The following is a 19,735-nucleotide window of genomic DNA, read 5'->3' as shown; positions in this document are numbered from 1 at the left end:
GAAATATCAAAGCATAGGATTCAGAGCTGGCAGTATAGTGTCTACGCAAAGTCATAGGCATTAATAGAAAGGGATCATGCCAAAAAAATATGATCAAATATGATTTACCATGAATTTCTTACTTTGAAACTCCTATGAAAGACTCCTAAGGGAACAGAAATTTTGCAGTAAATGGACACTTCATTGAAATGCATTTATTCCAGCTCAGAGGCAGGTTAGCATTTTGCATTTTCTTCTTACAGTCATATGTCTGGAACATTGTGCCTTTAAATGTTGCATCTGCTTTCATTCACCCTGTGTCTCCCCATCTCTATTAAATGCTGCAGTATCTGCTCACACTATCAGGCTGCATTTCCAGGGGCCATCAATATGATCCTACCCATCGTGCAGAATTGCCACTTACAGGCCCAGTGGGACTCTCTTTGTTAGCTGGAGCAATCTCCATTTAAATAGAGATCAGACAGATGAATTCTTCACACAGAAGAGAGAAACAAGTAACTTTTTGGCATAAATGTTTCTTTAGAGAGGTGATAATCTGCAGCTTCATACTGTCCTTAGGTACAAGCCTCACCAACATACAGAAAGATGTCTGACACAGTGAAGGTATACATGAAGGCCTTCCTTGGCCCTTTCATCAAATGAGAGTCAATTATATATGTAGAGGTTATTTTAAGGAGCTCATACAACTGGAATTAATATCATATTTTCGTCTTGAAATATGGCCAGTGGTATTAGACTGTTCAGCTCTTTGCGGTCCCTTAGTGTGAACTCTTCTGTCATAGTGCGGTGAACCCTGGAGACTGCGTGATGCAGTATGGTGAGAATCAGACTATGCCACTAGGGTTGGTGCTACGAAGGTCCCCATGAAGATCTAGGCATTGTGAAGGACTTTCCAGTGTTCTACAGGTTCATGAATTATTCCCCAGCTTCACAGCTGAAGTGTCAGTGACCCGGCCACTGACTTCACAGAGGGGGTTCTGTCAGGGTTTTGTCTTGAGTTGTTTAAAAGGAGACTGACAGCTGACAAGCTTTCCTGTAGCGCTTCCCGCACTTGTCTCCTCTTGCAAACATATTACAACAGGCGTACCATTTACGCCTGTCAATCTAGTCAGAATATATGAGGGGGACGAAGCGCACAGATTTGGAAGACTGAATGCAGTTAATTCCTTTCCTGTTTATATTTGCGTATCAATTAGACCAGCCCAGCAGTCAGAAAGATATTACCCCCTGATTTTAGTATGAGAAATCCTGCTTATCCCAATCCGTAGGTTCAGTAATCCGTGACTACCCAGCAGAGGGGCATTTGTGACAGAGCGGGAATGTGAGAAATCTACGCCACACAGCTTGCACTTCGGTCACAATGCTTTGCGAGTATTGTTACCCAAATGGTCTGGTTTCATTGCAAAATATTGGTGTTTGAGAATGAAGATAGATATTTCCCATTAGCCATAGTTCCCTGGCATGTTGCCTTATAGTTTCTCTCTGAACACTAACAGAAAATTCACAGACCAAAAATAGGATCGCCTGCATATAAAGAAAAAAATAGGATATTGATTGCAAAAATGACAGTGTGGCTGATCAATTCAGCAGGATTCATTCCCTTTTTGATATTTATCTTAGGATAGATATATGCTTGTCACAAACCTGTTTGAATTCACTTTTCAAACCATATTTGTAGGAAGTTTTTTCCAAAAAACTATTACTCATTAAGCAAAATAATATTTTTGACATTTGTTTTTTATTTAATCCTCAACTAAATTCAGATTGTTCTTCCTTGACATAGAAACATAAAAAAAATTAGACTGCAATACTCAAAAACTTCAATAGGAGGGTTTTGACTCCTCTTTTTAAGCTTCTGATACTTAGTCAATGTTTTAGATCATCGTAGTCAAATCTTTAAAAGTCTATTATTAAAGGGATTTTCCCACAATTAAAGTTCATTTTAATCAATAGATCTTTGAATAATAATTTCCACAATTGGATGTGTTTAACCCCTTAACTCCAGTAGCTTTTTTCGATTTTTCATTTTCGTTTTTCGCTCCCCTTCTTTCCAAAGCCATAACTTTTTTACTTTTCCATCAATATGGCCATGTATGGGCTTATTTTTTGCAGGACGAGTTGTACTTTTGAATGACACCATTGGTTTTACCATGTCATGTACTCGAAATCGGGAAAAAAATTCTAAGTGCGGTGAAATTGCAAAAAAAAGTGCAATCCCACACTTGTTTTTTTGCTAGGTTCACTAAATGCTAAAACTGACCTACTACTATGATGCTCCAGGTTATTACGAGTTCATAGACACCAAACATGTCTAGGTTTTCTTTTATCTAAGTGGTGAAAAAAAATTCCAAAGCTTGCTAAAAATATAAGTGCAATTTTCCGAGACCTGTAGCGTCTCCATTTTTCGTGATCTTGGGTCGGGTGGGGGCTTATTTGTGTGTGCGCCGGGCTGACGTTTTCAATGATACCACTTTTGTGCAAATAGATTCTTTTGATCGGCCGTTAATGCATTTTAATGCAATATTGCGGCGACCAAAAAAAACGTAATTCTGGTGTTTTTAATTTTTTTCTCGCTACGCCATTTAGCGATCGGGTTAATCGTTTTTTTTATTGATCGGGTGATTCTGAACGCCGCCATACCTAATATGTGTATGTGTGATTTTTTAATTGTTTTATTTTGATTGGGGTGAAAGGGGGGAAAGGGGGGTGATTTGAACTTTTAGGTTTTTTTAACACTTTTTTTTTTTTTTTACTTATGGCATGCTTCAATAGCCTTCATGGGAGGCTAGAAGCATACCATACTTGATTGGCTCTGTTACATATGGGCAGTGAGGAGATCGCCCATATGTAGCAAATATACTGCATTGCTATGAGCGCCAACCACCAGGTGGCGCTCATAGCAATGTGCCTGTAACCATAGAGGTCTCTATGAGACCTTTGGTTGTCAAGGCAACGTGTCGCCAACCCCCGATCAAGTAACGGGGGTCGACGAAGCGCTCACTTCCGTCCCGGCGGCCGGAAGCGGTAGTTAAATGCTCACTTTCAGCTTTGACAGCGGGATTTAACTAGTTAATATTGCGGGCACAAACAGCTGACATGTCGCGGCTTTGAGGTGGGATCACTACCGGAGCCCACCTCAAAGCAGGGGATACTTACCGATTACGTAATAGTACATTATCGGTAAGTAAGGGGTTAAAAAATGTTCCTGTGCTGAGATCTTATAAATTTGCCACTGCTGTGTGCTGAGTAATGGCTGTGTCTGGGACATGGTCTGATCATACCACAACTCCTGGGCAGGTGAAAAAAAAAAAAAAAAAGAGTATACAGACTGCTTAAAAACAAGCGATATAAGCTTTACCTTGCAGAAATAATCAGCTGTGCCCCCTTGCTGTCCGGTCTGTATACTCTTTTCTTCCTCCCCTGACCAGGAGATGTGGTATGATTAGACCATGTCCCTACGTGGTCAGACACAGCCATTACACAGTACACAGCAGGGGCACATGTATAAGATTATCTCAGCACAGGAACATTTTATTTATATACATCCAATTGTGGAAATTATTATTATTCCAAGATCTATTGATTAAAATGTTCTTTGTCCATGGGAAAACCCCTTTAATTGTCCTAACTAATTGAAAAGTATTGCAAGCTCTCTGCCAGCAGTTGTTAGGGTAGCCTTCACTCAGTTGGCGCAGCTCTCCTGTCCATACAATGGCTGCCGGTGTATGAGCATGTGACTATAACTGTCCATCAGCCTCCATCAATTGAAAAACAGTTTACTAGTGGTGAGTGAAAGTGGTTTGGATATGGTGTTGTGAATTGGGTATTGGCAAAATCTTGCCTTATGACTGAATTGAGAATTAAATACGATGGATTAGAAAGTTTTGGCAATTCACATGTTGGAAAAACAGGGAATTTCTGTTTTATGTCTCTTTGATTTATCTCTTATGACAAAACAAGAGTTTTAAATATAATTTCGTTATGTTAAAATAGCATTTCTGCCTTTTGGGGTTTGAGAGACCCCAGGTAATTTTAAGTATTATTTTTTTTCAAACATTCCTCTTATTACAGTACTGATCAGCATAGATGCATTGCACTGAAGGCCCTGAAAAAAACATCTCTTTGAGAAAACCTAAATCGAGGTGTTTCTTTCAAAAGTCTAGCTTTTTAGAAATGTCTCACTTATCAGATTGTCTGTAAAGGCTTTTTGATTATCTAAAATTGTCCTTTCTTGAATGAACGAATCCACAGATGACCACTTCTCACATAAAAATTGTATTTCCTGGTCTCAAAAAGGTTTCCATGAATTTGGATTATACTTTATAACATGGGGCCAGATAGAGTCATAACGGTATTTTTTTTTAACAGAAATTGAAACCATGAGGAATGATATATCCTTAGACAGTCGTTGCTGTATGTGAGAACAAAAATCCCTCAAGGGTTCCTCTGGGGTTTGACATGTTAATTTAAGCAATTTCTTCCAATAACATGCAAACACACCCACACTCCCTGTCCCAAAGGCAGCACACATGTCCAGAACCCTAGCTATATATATACTTCTATCTCCCACCAGGGACATCTGTATTAACTTCTCCGTTCTTTCATGGTCTCAAGCTGGCATCCATTCAGAAGAGCCCTGAGCAAAAACATTTTATCCTAAGAGTACCAGCCATTGCAGTGTGTAGTCAACAATTGTTTTTGCAGGTAATTAGGGCGGATTTCTTTTCTACCTGTCAGAGGCTCAAAACAGAATTGTAGCGACAGGCCTGACACATCTCTGCTAGCGAGGCAGATTTATCCAACTGGAAGTGCAATGGGTAGAAACCTCAAATTAATTGGTGAGGAAGCCCTGCTGTGAAAAAACGTCAACATCCCGCTCTGGGATTTAACAGGGGGGACACAGAAATTTTTGTCAAATTCATGCATGGAAAATCTTACAAGATATTTCAATTAATTTCTGTAAAAATAGATAGGTGTTCACATGGGAGACAGATGTACTTGCGAAGAGATTGAGATTGTTCTCTTCTCACCTTCATTGAGCAATGAGAAAAACCAAACAATTAACCCCTCTGTTTGTAAGGGTAAAATATATGAAATATTCATAGACAGGCATGAGTGCTTCTAATATTCATGTGAAATTAATTCCTGAGGGCCGCCTGTATGCCGAAATGAGCATTTTCAGGAACGTTTTATGGCAGTACACTGCTGAGTTCGCACTCGAGCCCATGAGTACTAGTGAGCAAAATCATCTGCTATTGTTTTCTTTGACTTGTGCGGTTTGCATTTATTAAATGATGGAAATATTATACCCGACGATAGAACAAAAGCTGCTTTGTTATTCACTGAAATAAAGAAGGCCAGATGAGAAAAAGACAATATCTCTTATGCCTATTCTTAGGCAATGTGTATATGTGAAACCAAAGAAAGGAGCCGGAGCATAAGCTAGTATACGCGCAATGTGTATATGTGGTAGATTAATTGTGGATTCTGTAGTGAAAAACTGCAATAAAATACTACACAAAACGCCTATATTTGTATTGCTTAAATGTGTGATTGAAATTTAGTTATTGGCAAAAACATCAAGGCTTTGGTCACACCACGACTGAGGCTTCTAAGCAGGGTATACATCCATCAGACCACTCTGATGAAAAGGCACACAGGGGCATAAGTTACCTACAGACATCCATGATAAAATACATCAGATATTTTGTGATATACATTTTTTTGTAGGATGCATCTGTATAGAGAAACACGATGGACTACACTTTACCATACCAGTTAAAAAAAGAAATATCTAGGCGTAGCTGTTGGCTAAATGGGGCCCTATAGTATGTGAACATGAATGAGGGAAGTGCCGCCAGCTTCTCCTTGGTCATATGAAATATTGGATGGTATATGACAACAGTTTGGTAACAAGGCTGTTATGCAAAAACGGTCAGATAAGTGACAGCTTGCCGTGAATATATTGTGTTCCATAGATAATCATAGTTTAAATTAATTTTCAGTCCCGGCTCTGAAGACTTTATCTACGAGGTTAGGTTCGCAAAAGTATATATATCATAGATTCTTTTTAGCATTTGTAATGACAGGTTTTTGGGTATCTTTTATTTTTTTGCTGTATGCTAAAGTATAGTCAGATGAGTGCTTCAATACAGTGGAATTCTACAAAAGCTATGCTTTACGGCAACTATGTGACTACAATTGCCGTATCCTCTTTTGCTACAATTCATCGAATATTTTCTTTTGCCAGAATTGTGGCATAAAACTCTTTATAAAGGAGTGTTTTGTAGAGAAAGCAATAGATGACCACTCGTAGCTTATGGTGATAGTGGATGCAGAGATCAGCTGTTTGTCGCTATAATATGTATGGCGTACATTTCACGCACTGTCCGATTTTCCATTACTATTGATTTGTGACTGCAGTCGGTGTAATGTTTTTAATGGATGTAATCATTTTTCTTAATCTATCATCTTAGACTAAAGATGAAAATCAGTTGAGGCTGTACTAATATTTTGCTTTGAAAATCAAATATTGCATGGCATTTCGCATTGCTTTGATTAATCTGGTGCTATTCGTACCCGGTGGTTTTACACCTGTTTTGCACCTGACTGTAAATGTACAGACACAGCAGTGGGTGACATAATATAGTCACACATGGCCAATCTACCCAAAGGGCGCTTGTGAAAACAACTTGGGAACAGTGAAGACAAACTGCCGTATTACATGGAGTAATTATTTATTGACATTTCCCTCCATGAACGGCGAATGAACAATGGCTGCTTATACTTGTAGCTATGTGCTATAGCATTGAAGAGCATCTTAGAAGATGAGGATTAAAAGAACACTTCATCAAATAATTTTAGAAGTCAGTAACTTTATTCATTCCCATAAGAGTCTCAATAAGTCTCAAGGAAGACGCAGAGAAACTGACTTTTGGGCCATACAGAGGACGCTATAGGATACATTTAGTCAAAGTCTGGGTCACAGAAACAGAAGTGATAAAGTAATAAAACAAGAAAATGACCTGCCCTACCATTTAGCTGATACGAACAGAGACAAAGATAAAAAAAAAAAGTGAATGCTTTTTACATATAGTGCAATACTAGCCTAGATGCCATGGGTGGCTACGATCATGAGATTCTTTTAGGGATTGTTCAAACATCACAGCTATGTCCCAAAGAGAGGAGTTGTAGCCATAACAATATAATTATGGCCTACAGTCCTGGTCTCAAGCAGAATTTAGGGATTTCAATATTTCTTTTCAAATAATTTTATTGGTTTTTAGTAATTAAACAGGGTAAGGGAAGGAAGGTAGGAAGGGAGGAAGGGGAATAGGAAGTAAAGAACCTTGTACAGGTACGGAAAAAAATTAAAACTAGAGAACCCACAAATAGGCATTAAATAGCATATAAGGAATAACAACATAAAAGGAAAAGAAAATCGCCAATCCTTATTATGGGGTAACATTCTTGGAAGGAGATACAACATCCCGGTACTACAACGGCCATGATTAGACCTCTTAATAGGTCTATTTGATATGGAATTTGTTGTTCCAAGTCTTCCATTTTTTTGTATATTTGTGGATGTGATTGTTGTTAATCGCAAATCTGCGTTCTAAATCGCTATGTTGGCCTATCTTATCAAGTATGTCCGAAAACTTAGGAACCTCGACTTTCTTCCACCATTGTGCTAACATGGTCTTAGTCACTAAGAGGATGTGTATAATAAGGTATCTTACCGAATCATCAAATTGTTCCATGTCTAATGAAAGAAGTGCTCTTTCAGGTGTAATTGTGAAGTCCTTAGCAATGAGGTTAATGTGCTGTGTGACCTGGAACCAGAGGTTTTTGATTTTTGAACAACCCCAAAATATATGGTAGAGGTTCCCTTGATGTCCACAGCCTCTCCAGCACAAGGAAGATAGTTCTGTGTTAAAATGTTATAAATAGGTGGTACTATACCCCGACAAGGTTAACAGTTTAAAATAACCGGGATTTCAATATTTCTAACTTTACTAAACCTGGTGCATATACTACACATAATATAAGTATATATCAAATGGCAATTTCAGGGGCACAAAGGGAGGTGAGGCATATGCCACATGGCCTTGGTACTTTTGGGAAACCCAGAAGCCACTCTGTGTTTGATAGGATATTTTGATTCAGGGCTAGAGCAATATGTTGATTTTTCATCCATGTGACTGAACCCTAGCTAGGACTTAGAGAACCTAAACAATTTTAATATAAAACATCTCTATTTTTCTTTATTTATTCTCATGTTTTTGGTTTTGCTGTATTTGGCTTCTTCTGAAAATCTTTGAATTAGCTTTATCAGAATGAATTAACTTGATGATATTACATAGTATCTAATATTGCTGTTATGTCCCATAGGTTTCATCATGGTGACTACACGGTGGATGTGAGTATCAATGACTACTTGGATATTTACTGCCCCCATTACGAGATTCCACTCCCAGCAGATAGAATGGAGCGCTATATACTCTATATGGTCAATTATGATGGCCATGCCTCCTGTGACCATCGTCAGAAGGGGTTCAAAAGATGGGAATGCAACCGACCAGATTCTCCTAATGGACCATTGAAGTTTTCAGAGAAATTCCAGCTGTTTACGCCTTTTTCTCTGGGGTTCGAGTTTCGTCCTGGACATGAGTATTATTATATTTGTAAGTATCAGAGGGGCATGGGGACATAAAAAAGGCCTTACATGTTGAAATATATTATTTATAGATGGGCCAAAACTAAGCACAAAATGAAATATAAATGAAATATTCTTTAAGTGTTAAACATGATATCTTTCAACATACACATTGCCAATAAAGCAATATAATATAGTTATGTAAAATAGGAAATGTAAATTCTAATACGGGACTACACAAGGGCTTCCTGCCATATGGATTAGAGAATTATATTATTTTACTTTAAAGTGTGTTACAATATGTCTAAGAAAGGTAAAATGCTTAGGAAAAATAGAATTTTGCTTATTTTGTAATATATAAAGCTGCAGCACATGTTCAGTGTTACAGCTTGTGATGTCAGAGAGTGTAACGTAACCTCTTCATATGTACCGTATATGGATTTATAGAGCGGATCTGAAATTCCTTCAGGTTAATATTCCTGTCAATTAGGCACCCCATGGGAATCTTTTACATTCCAGATATATTACAGATGACCTGTCAGGAAAGTGATTACTATATTTTGTGCAACACAAAACAAACCCAACAAAAATAGGAAACTGTTAGTCATTCTCTAAGTGTGCATTGCCCTCCCCTGACGGGCATTACAGTAGTTACAGATCTGCAGTGGCGTGGCTGCACACAGTGTGAACACGAACTCATCCCCATATGGCTGATATATAACAATGAGAATGATGATAATCACAAGCCGAATATTTATTTGTATTTCAGCATTTTCCACATGTATGTTAGATAATTTGATAAAGGGTCAGCTTTGTTTGTGGCCCATGACCTGTGACATGACATGGTGCCTCACAGGAGGACTTACATGCCCCTAAACATGATGCCTCATGGGAGGACTTACTTGACCCTAAACATGGTACCTCACGGGAGGACTTGCATGACCCTAAACATGGTATCTCACGGGAGGACTTACATAACCATAAACATGGTACCTCACAGGAGTACTTACATGGCCTAAACATGGTTTAAATGTGTCCAGCTCACCATAATAGGCATCCTTGGGAGTTGGGAGCACAGAAAACGCTGCGTCAAGGCGTAGAGCAATCACTAAACAGGGGAAAATCCAGCTCAACGAACTTGTGAACATTCGATGTTGCATACCATGTAACTTACATCACTGATTATGTTTTATCCTCCACTGAGCACTTAGAGTGGATAAAAAAAATGTTTGTTGAGCTGGATTTTCTCCTGTTTTGTGCTAAACATGGTTCACCTGGAATAAATGTTTACCTGCAATATACAATTAGTATAGTACTTGCAGTGCAGTAATGAGAGCACAGTCATAATAGTTACACCGTAACTGAGGCAACTAAACAATTTATTAGCACAGCTCACAATGTAGATCAAAAGAAGCTGCAGGGTATTGCACGCTGTAAGTCACACAGGTGCTGCATGACTTGGCAGACTAAGTTCCACAGGGGGTTGCAGAACTCAGACGGCAGTAATTTACGTAGGTGGTTGCAAGGCTTGTCAGGCAGTAAGACACACAGGTGATTGCAAGGCTTTGTCGGCTGTAAGACACATAGATGGTGGCAAAGCTATGCAGGCTGTAACTTACACAGATGCTTGCAAGGCTTGTCAGGCTGTAAGACACAGAGATGGTTGCAAGGCTTGTCAGGATGTAAGACACAGGTGGTTGCAAGGCTTGTCAAGCTGTGACACAGGTGGTTGCATGAGTTCACTGTGTAACTCATTTGAACAAGGGCATCTCGAGTTGTGCTCCCTCACAATATAGATTGTAGGCTTTACGTGGTCCACAACAATTGGCAACATCCAGTGCCACATCAATTCCCATTTCCCTCACTCCAGCAAAGCCAATTGCAACCATCACTAATGTCATAGATCGTTCTACACGGACTAGAATTTTAGGGCTGAGCTTTCTCTCACATGCCATTTATTGCTCGGTGCAGCCAGTTTGACTACACCACTATATTACCTCACTGTTGGGATTCTCCGGCTTCGGGAGTGGGCGGTCATGTGACCACAAGTAGGCGACTTGCATACTTCTGGCCACATTCCAGCTAGACATGTCTGGTCTTGCTCAATTCACATGTATTGAGCGAGGCCGCACATATCTCTTCAGCATTTGACTGTATGTATGCAAATCGCCTACTTGCGGTCACACAACTGTCCGTTTCCAGGGTGCCGAAACTGGAGAATCCTGACAGCACAAGTGAGGAATCACGAGTCTGCGGTTACAAAGAGTGACTGCAGACTTTAACCCCAAGCCTGGACAACCCCTTAGAACAAAATGGAAAGCGCTGGAGGGGACCACAGGACATTTAGAATGGGATACACCCGAAGTCCATAGAAAATACAGTAAAAATAAAAGGAGAAAAAGCTATAGACCATATGAACGGGGATCACCATGAAATATGTTCAATAATAGACAAAATTTTTATTGAGTACATGTGTCCATATAATAATCAATACAAGGTATCAATGAATACAAACAACAAATCACAGTACAAATTGGGTTATGCTATGATTTAAATGCAAGTAATAAAGTGCCAATGCATAGTCAATTAACACAATTCCTTAAATAAACCCAAAAGACATGGCTGTATTAAATACGGTGTGTTAGGGATGCTATACATATATAATAACATAGGCGATGAAGAAGAAAAAGTCCATAGCCTGCTAATGCCGCAGTATCGCCCATAAGCAGAAAGAGCCCAGAACCATAACAGAATGGGCTCAAGGAATCTTATAGAAATGTACAGGCCATAAAATGACCATCAGAGTAATACCTCTCCATCGAAACGTGGAGCATCCCAGAGATCCTGGCTACAAGGAGCACATGTCAACTGATGCGGGCTATAAGAATGCCTGACGTGTGTCGTCACTCAAGGTGACTTTGTCAGGGGCCGGTTGCTCTTTGCTGTCTTGTGCGCAACAAATATACACACTAATTAGGTCAAAATAGGCAACAGGTATGCTGCATTTTTACAGCCCGCATCAGTTGACATGTGCTCCTTGTAGGAAGGATCTCTGGGATTCTCAACTTTTTGATGGAGAGGTATTACTCTGATGGTCATTTTATGGCCTGTACATTTCTATAAGATTCCTTGAGCCCATTCTGTTATGGTTCTGGGCTCTTTCTGCTAATGGGCGATACTGTGGTTTTAGCAGGCTATGGACTTTTTCCTCTTCTTTGCCTATGTTATTTATGTGTAGCATCCTTTATACACCGTATTTAATAATACATCCATCTCTATTGGGTTTATTTAAGGAATTGCAATAATTGACCTTGCATTGTCACTTTATTACTTGCATTTAAATAATAAAATAACCCTATTTGTACTATGGTATGTTGTTTGTATCTATTGATACCTTGTATTGATTATTATATGGGCACATGTCTACTGTTTTGGGGCTGTAGCTTTATTATGAGCACTTGATTTTGCTATGTATGTCACGTGTGACTTTTTTTAAAATGTTTTTAATGAGTGTTGTTTTGGTGTTCTTGTACTCAGTAAAAATTTTGTCTATTATTGAATATATTTCATGATGATCCCCATTCATATGGGCTATAGCTTTTTCTCCTTTCATTTTTAACCCCTTAAAACAAAGTATGTAATTTAAAATCCATTTTTATTGATGCTTCCTGAAAGAGATGATGATTTTTTAGCAAGAACTTTTAATAAATACGAATATTAAATGAATAACCTATTTTAATGCTGAAATGTTCATCCATTGCTTCTTCTATAACATAACATGGCATTTTATGTCCACCAATTACTTCACTGGTGGCTCATAGTTTAAAGATACATTATGTAAGAGTGTTATGTTAAGTTTTAATTCAGTGCACTGGCAATGGTTATTGGAGCCTCTCTTTTATGGGTCATGTATAAAGATGATCAGACATTACAGACTACATAACTTATTAACAGTTCAAAGAATTAGAAGGCGAATCCTGCTTGCAGGATATTATAAATTTGAAGGAAATAAAGGTGTGCTACAAGAATTAAAGGCACTTGCAGTATACTAGATAGGATAGTACGCATGTAGCTGCATGATTCAGTCTCCAGCCAGTATGAAAAGAGTGTAGCAAAATATTTGTAAATGCTTGAAGGAGGTTCTCCTGATGCTAAGGCGGCATGACCGCTATTGTGAAGCGCTCTCACTATTGCCGTCATGCTGTATTACCGCTAGCACTTCTCTATCTAACACACCTCTCCTACATGCAGTCTGCACATCTGAAGAAGGTCTAAGTTATTGACCAAACATTATATATTGGATTACAAATACATATCACCTATTGTATACTTCACTGCTAATTCTTCACAGTTACCGTAAGGGGTCAGATCCTACTAGTACACCGCTGAGGAACCTCGTGATCTGCTTGCGGTTGTGCTATGATAGTGTATCAAATATAATTATCTAGTCTGTAAAACTTATGGATAGAGTAATAAAACAAAAATATTGGATGTGTCCTTTTAGTACTATATTAACACCATACATTAGATTGGCATCATAATGAGACATAGATAAATCAATTTTAGCGGTAATATTACAAATTGAACCAATTATTTTATGAAAGAATGTAAGAAATATTAAAAAAGTCATTGTTTTCCTGATACAGCCCATGTATCGTTACATAAGATATACAAAATAAAAATATTTGAATACCTTAAAGGGAACTTGTCACCTCGTTTTGCCGCTATAAGATGCGGCCACTGCCTTTTGGGGCTTATCTACAGCAAACTTTGGAATTTTTTTCACCACTTAGATAAAAGAGAACATAGACATGTTTGGTGTCTATGAACTCGTAATGACCTGGAGAATCATAATGGCAGGTTAGATTTATCATTTAGTGAACCTAGCAAAAAAGCCAAACAAAAATCAAGTGTGGGATTGCACTTTTTTTGCAATTTCACTGCACTTGGAATTTTTTTCCCGTTTTCATGTACACGACATGGTAAAACCAATGGTGTTGTTTAACAGTACAACTCGTCCCGCAAAAAATAAGCCCTCACATGGCCATATTTATGGAAAATAAAAAAGTTATGGCTCTGAAAAGAAGGGGAGCGAAAAACGAAAATGAAAAATCGAAAAAAGCTCCGGGAGTTAAGGGGTTAAAATCAAAGACCCTATTTTTACAGGGGCATCAGGCAGCATTAATCTGCTTAAAGGGCCATTATTAAACAGTGGGTCTCCGAAACTGTTATAGCCTATGCAGGAAGTGGATGGGCTGCCAAGAATTACGACGCACCCCAGTACCTCTTTCACGAGATGTCCAGGAGGGCTTCCATAAAAAATGTTGCATTGAATGCAAGGCCTACCCTGCTACCAAGTCATATACACCCCAATAAGCCTTTGAACCCAGGTACTGGATGGACCCAGGGAAATCCACTTCACATTATTAATTTTGTACTCCCATTCTGTTTTCTTATGCATTGACTGCAAGGCCTGCCCTGCTACCAAGTCATATGCACCCCAATAACGCTAATTCCCCTTAGAAGAAACAGGGAGGGGGGCCTCTTAACAAAAAATGTCCCATTAAAAAGGAGCGGGTCTCCTAGACTTGGAATGCCCATACACTTAGTGTATGGGCTGGCAAACATTTCCCCTGTGGGGTACACCTCAACCTTTTTCAGAACAAGTCTTGTATGCACAGCCTAACCACCCACCCTTGTTAATAATGAGACACTGGCTGTAGCTGCACGGAACACGTAAACCCTTTTGATCTAGTGCGGTCTCCTAGACTTGAATGCCCATACACTTTGTGTATTGGCTCGCAAACATTTTACCTGTGGGGGTGTACATATTTGTTGTATTTTGGTAATGGGCATCACCCTTGCCAAACCAGAGAGTGGCCGGAGCATGACTGAATACGTTCACCCTGGTGTTGAAGTGGTGGTGGATGGTGAGGATGAGGAGAAGGAGGAGGAAGACACCAAATAGCCAAAATCAGGAAGCGTATATCCATGTTTGGTTGTGAAGAGGTGTATGGGAATACACCTCCCAAAAAAACACTACATTGGAGTTTATGCTTCGCTGTCATCATTTGGCGGTGTCGAGAAGTCAGGCCCAATCCATCCCTTGTTCATTTTTATAAGAGTCAGCCTGTCTGCATTTTCCGTAGAAAGGCGAATGCGCTTATCTGTGATACTGCCAATAGCAGCACTAAAAACCCAGTTGGACAAAACGCTAGAGGCAGGGCAGGCCAGGACCTCCAGTGAGTAAAGAGCCAGCTCATGCCATGTGTTCAGCTTGGATACCCAATAATTAAAAGGCACAGAGGAATCACGGAGGACATTGATTTGCATTGGGGTCGGGTTTCGGACGAAACTCCGACTTTTTTTTGCCCTAGTCGGACCAGTTTCATCTGAAACAAATTTTGTTTCATGAAACCCAATCCGACCAAAGTCGCTCAACTCTAGTTAATAGCATATTTAATAGCGGATGGAAAGATATACAAATTATGATGTGGGTTAAATAATTTAGTGAGATGTGTACTGACACCTGGAATAGAGACTAGACAATGTATTAAGTAATAGGGTCACTGTAGCAGGTAGAGAAGTGAGAAGAAGAGGAGTCTTGAGACTGTTATAGGGTCAAATCCTGAAAAAGATCAAAAAGAAGAGCTGGAAGGAAGAGGAAGAGGATCAACTGTGAGTTAATTTCGTACCGGATGTTGTCAATCTTAACTTTTAATAAGTGTCCAGCTTTTCAGCAATTCAATCTTGACTATATCTACACCGTATAGCTTCTATCCCAGACAGCTTTGCTTCTACAGGGTTTGCCAAAAATCATGAATATGCTTCATATACATGTGGAAGCCAATTTTTTAGTCTAATGCTTAATGTTCTTTACTGTCAAATTATTTCTCTCTGCCAATCACCTAGAACCTCATAGATTGCGAGCAAAGTGATAATGATGTTTTGTATTAGCGTCTACAGTGGATTGCCATAACTATCCATTAATCCCGACGATTTGATACAGGAATCTTACTGTGCAGAGGGTATATTAAAGTGCATTCACCCGGTTGGCGGGCTCTCTTTAATTGCTTTCATAACTTCTATAAAAATTATTGATTTTAAATTGCGCCAGTGAAAGATTGTCACAACGTATTCTGTTCTGCAAATGTGCAGTTTTTTCATGGAAACTTTACATTTTTCCTATGGTACTGTATTATATTTCATATACTGTCTTAACTTGCATATATTTTCTGTGATATGCAAATAATTGGGTACTGGAGTGAATTTGACAGTTATGCCACGATCGACTGCTATTTTTTTCCTTTGTAACTTGTTTTCACATAGTGCCAGAATGGTGCAAGAGCAGGAGTATGGCTGCCAATCATAGATCTCTGATCTCCAGCGTTTGCATTAATTCAAAGACCCAAGGGTTGTCCTTTAGCCTTTCCAGTTGTTAGGGCATACTTCTATAAAAATACAGTATATATGTCTATATGTTTAATTAGTACTAAAATGAAACAAAGAAAGAGAGATTAAAGAATATATATTGTTTCTTGCTTTTTCAGAATACATAGAGAAGCCCTAGTAGCATGGAGGACAGTGTTGAGATCTGCGGAATCGAGCTCTAGGGTGAGGTAGAAGACTATAGAAAGCTCTGCACAATCTTGCTGTGCTTCTACAATCTTTCTGTGTCTCCTGCCTAATTTTTCTCCTCCCTCCTTCTCCTTCTTCTCCTCTCCATAGAATATTAAAAACGCTGTAACCTGATGCCTTAATGTTCTGTAAGTCTCTCTTGTGTGGAGCAATAGGAGTCGAAATGTTATTTTAGTGTCAATTTTAACTTCAGGAAGCAGCAGTAAGGGAAGAAAAGGCTTATAAGCTTGGAAGGAAGCAGATTTCCCTGATAAAATGCATTAAAAAGTTTCTTATATTCGTCTGTACTATTGATACAAGAAAAATTTGTTGAATGCTCAGTTTCCATTTAACCCCTTCACCCTCAGGCCATTTTCTGGTTTTGAGTTTTCGTTTTTCGCTCCCCTTCTTCCCAGAACAATAGTGTTTTTATTTTTCCAGCAATATCGCCATGTGAGGGCTTGTTTTTTGTGGGGCGAGTTGTAATTTTGAATTACACCATTGATTTTACCATATAATGTACTGGAAAATGGGAAAAAAATTCCAAGTGCGGTGAAATTACAAAAAAAGTTCAATTCCACAATTGCGGTTTAGTTTTTTTTTTTTACTCTGTTCACCAAATGCTAAAACTGACCTGACATTATGATTCCCCAGGTCATTACGAGTTTGTAGATACCAAACATGTATAGATTCTTTTTTATGTAATTGATGAAAAAAAATCCAAAATTTGTTAAAAAAAAAAAATTGCGTCATATTCAGAGACCCTTAGCGTCTCTATTTTTCAGGATCTGGGGCTGGGGAAGGGCTTATTTTTTGCGTGCTGAGCTGACATTTTTATTGATACCATTTTGGTATAGATACAAAGTTTTGAACGCCCGTTATTACATTTTATTACAATGTAGAGGTGACAAAAAAAACGTAATTCTGTCGCTTTACTATTTTTTTCTCATTACGTCGTTTACGATCAGATTAATTATTTTTATATATTGATAGATCGGGCAATTCTGAACGCAGTGATATTTTTTAAATTGTTTTATTTTGAATGGGGCGTGATTTAATCTTTTGTATTTTTTAATTTTTTAATTTTTTTTTACTTTGAATTGCTTCAATAGTCTCCATGGGAGACTAGAAGCTGCGATCATCTAATTGTCTCTGCTACACACTGCAGGGTTTCAGCCCTTCTTCGTGTAGCAGAAATGCTCACTTGCTATGAGCGCTGACTACTGGGCTGTGCTCATAGCAATCCAGCAATGACAACCACAGGAGTCTCCTGCAGACCCCGGGTTGTCATACCAACCCATCGGTGACACGCGGTGATGTGACACGATGGACGGGATTTGTGACGCAATTACGGCATGTGCATGTTAAATGCCACTGTGAGAGATTGACAGCCAAGGGTGGATCACGATTCCACCCACGGTTGTTAGGGGCACATTTTAGCTGATCAGATCAATGAACCCACACCAAAGAGGGGGAGGCGACATCTGATGTTCTAGTTAGATGTCAGGAAGGGGTTAAGCTATGATTGTAACTTATGCAATCTAATTGAAAATAATATTCACTATATAGGGAATCTGTAACCAAGTTTGTGATGTCCCATCTTAAAGCAGCATTTGGAGGGGCAGAGACCAAGATTCCAGCAATGTATCACTGCCGATACACTGAATAAAAATTTTATACATATATACTGCATAGTAAAAATTAGTAGAAAAGAACGGCACTCACCGGGTAGTGTAGTCAAGGCTTTATTATAAAAACATATCAGCGGGAGAACGGGTGCAAAAAGGAGATAGCAACGATAGTCGTTTTGCACTGCAAAGGCGCTTCCGCAGGTTACATGGTGAGCTACAGCCGGCCAAGGAGGAAATACCCACAACCAGAAGTCAGGACCCCTCCCACCTGTGCCGCTCACCTGCTGATCAATCAACAAAACAACAAAAAAAATATATATACACATGGTTCACATAAGTGAAAACAAAAATATATAATACATATAATAGTACCATAAATACAAAAGGAAAGAGAGGAAAAAAAACCACAAGCCAAAAAGAGGCGAAAAAATAATGATTTTTCACCAAAAAAATTTTTTTTACAAAAAAAAAAAAAATTCTTTCATTTCACAAAAAAGCAGACATATCAATCCTCTCATTGAGTCCCGTATGCTCTAAAGCACGGGTTTGCATAATCCACTTGGCCTCTCGTTTCAGTAAATTCCTAATGCCAGCAAATGATAATGCATCGGGATTGCCACCGTGTGCTTCTCTCATATGATTAATAAGTCTTGGGACCCCTTTGCCTGTCAAAATAGAATTGAAGTGCTGCCTAAACTTAACATAAAGAGGACGTATAGTTATCCCTATATAAAAAAAACTTACAAGGACAAAATAAAACAACATGAGTGGTTTTGCATGAAATAAAATCAGTGACATGTTACCGCACCTATACGTAAACAACGGTCAAGAATGTGATAAGAACAAAACGGACACTGCCCACATCAATAATTACCTTTTGGGGGCATCAAATTGAGCCAATTACTATGTGGGTCTTCCATGCGATTATGTACAAGAATATCCTTTAAACTGACACTTTTCCTACAAGCAAAAAGGGGTCCTCTCTCCACCACTTCTGACAAATCAGTATCGTGACTTAAAATGTGCCAATTTTTATGGATTGCAGACCTGACTGCCCCGTCCATAGGACCAAAATCAAACGAAAAAGCAAACCTCTTTTCATCCTTCTTGCAATTAACTTTTATTCGCCTCACCACTTGAGTTCTGATTAAACCTGGTCTGTGTTTTTTTTAGCAGGTTTTCAGGGTAGCCCCTCTTCAAAAATCTGTTATATAATTCTCGCGATTGGTCAACAAAGCTTTTCTGGGTATTATTTATACGTTTTAGTCTAAGAAACTGACTATATGGTAAAGAATTTTTCATGTAAAAAGGGTGATAACTGTCATAGTGAAGCATGGCATTAGTGGATGATGGTTTACGAAAAACTGAAGTAAAGAGAGAACCCTCTCTAACCTCTAAAAAAAAGTCCAAAAATTCAATTGAGGTGTCCCCAAATTTGGAATTAAATGACATATTCATGTCACCTAAATTGTTAAGATACTCCACAAAATTGTCAAATACATCTGGGGGGCCGTCCCACACATTGTTACATCGTCCACATATCTAATATACATCTTGATGTGTTTCAAAAAGACGTTAGAAAGTGAATAGATATGCCTGTTTTCAAAAACGGCCAAAAAAGATTGGCAAAAGTGCACGCCACCAGAGTCCCCATCGCGGTCCCGACCTGTTGTAGATACCAAGTATTCTGAAATTTAAATGCATTGTGTCTCAAAACAAAACGGATCCCCTCACATACAAAGTAAATGAATGCAGCGTCTTTGTCCGTTGTGGCTAAAATTTCCCTTATCACATCTACTCCTAGATCCTGGGGAATCTTAGTATAGAGACT

General features: G+C 38.8%; 1 protein-coding gene across 1 annotated transcript in view; it reads left to right on the top strand.

The window, feature by feature from the left end:
- The window catches only part of EFNA2 (ephrin A2), a 433,374-nt gene that overhangs the window by 222,918 nt on the left and 190,721 nt on the right, over positions 1-19,735 (top strand). The window contains exon 2 of the mRNA XM_073547298.1: positions 8,392-8,684. Within this exon, the coding sequence (XP_073403399.1) occupies positions 8,392-8,684 (293 nt within the window). The remainder of the gene's footprint in view (positions 1-8,391; positions 8,685-19,735) is intronic.

The sequence above is a fragment of the Dendrobates tinctorius genome, unplaced genomic scaffold (genome assembly GCF_039654945.1).
Source record: "Dendrobates tinctorius isolate UK_male_01 unplaced genomic scaffold, ASM3965494v1 ptg000011l, whole genome shotgun sequence".
Taxonomy (NCBI): domain Eukaryota; kingdom Metazoa; phylum Chordata; class Amphibia; order Anura; family Dendrobatidae; genus Dendrobates; species Dendrobates tinctorius.
This window is presented reverse-complemented; position numbering and strand designations above follow the sequence as displayed.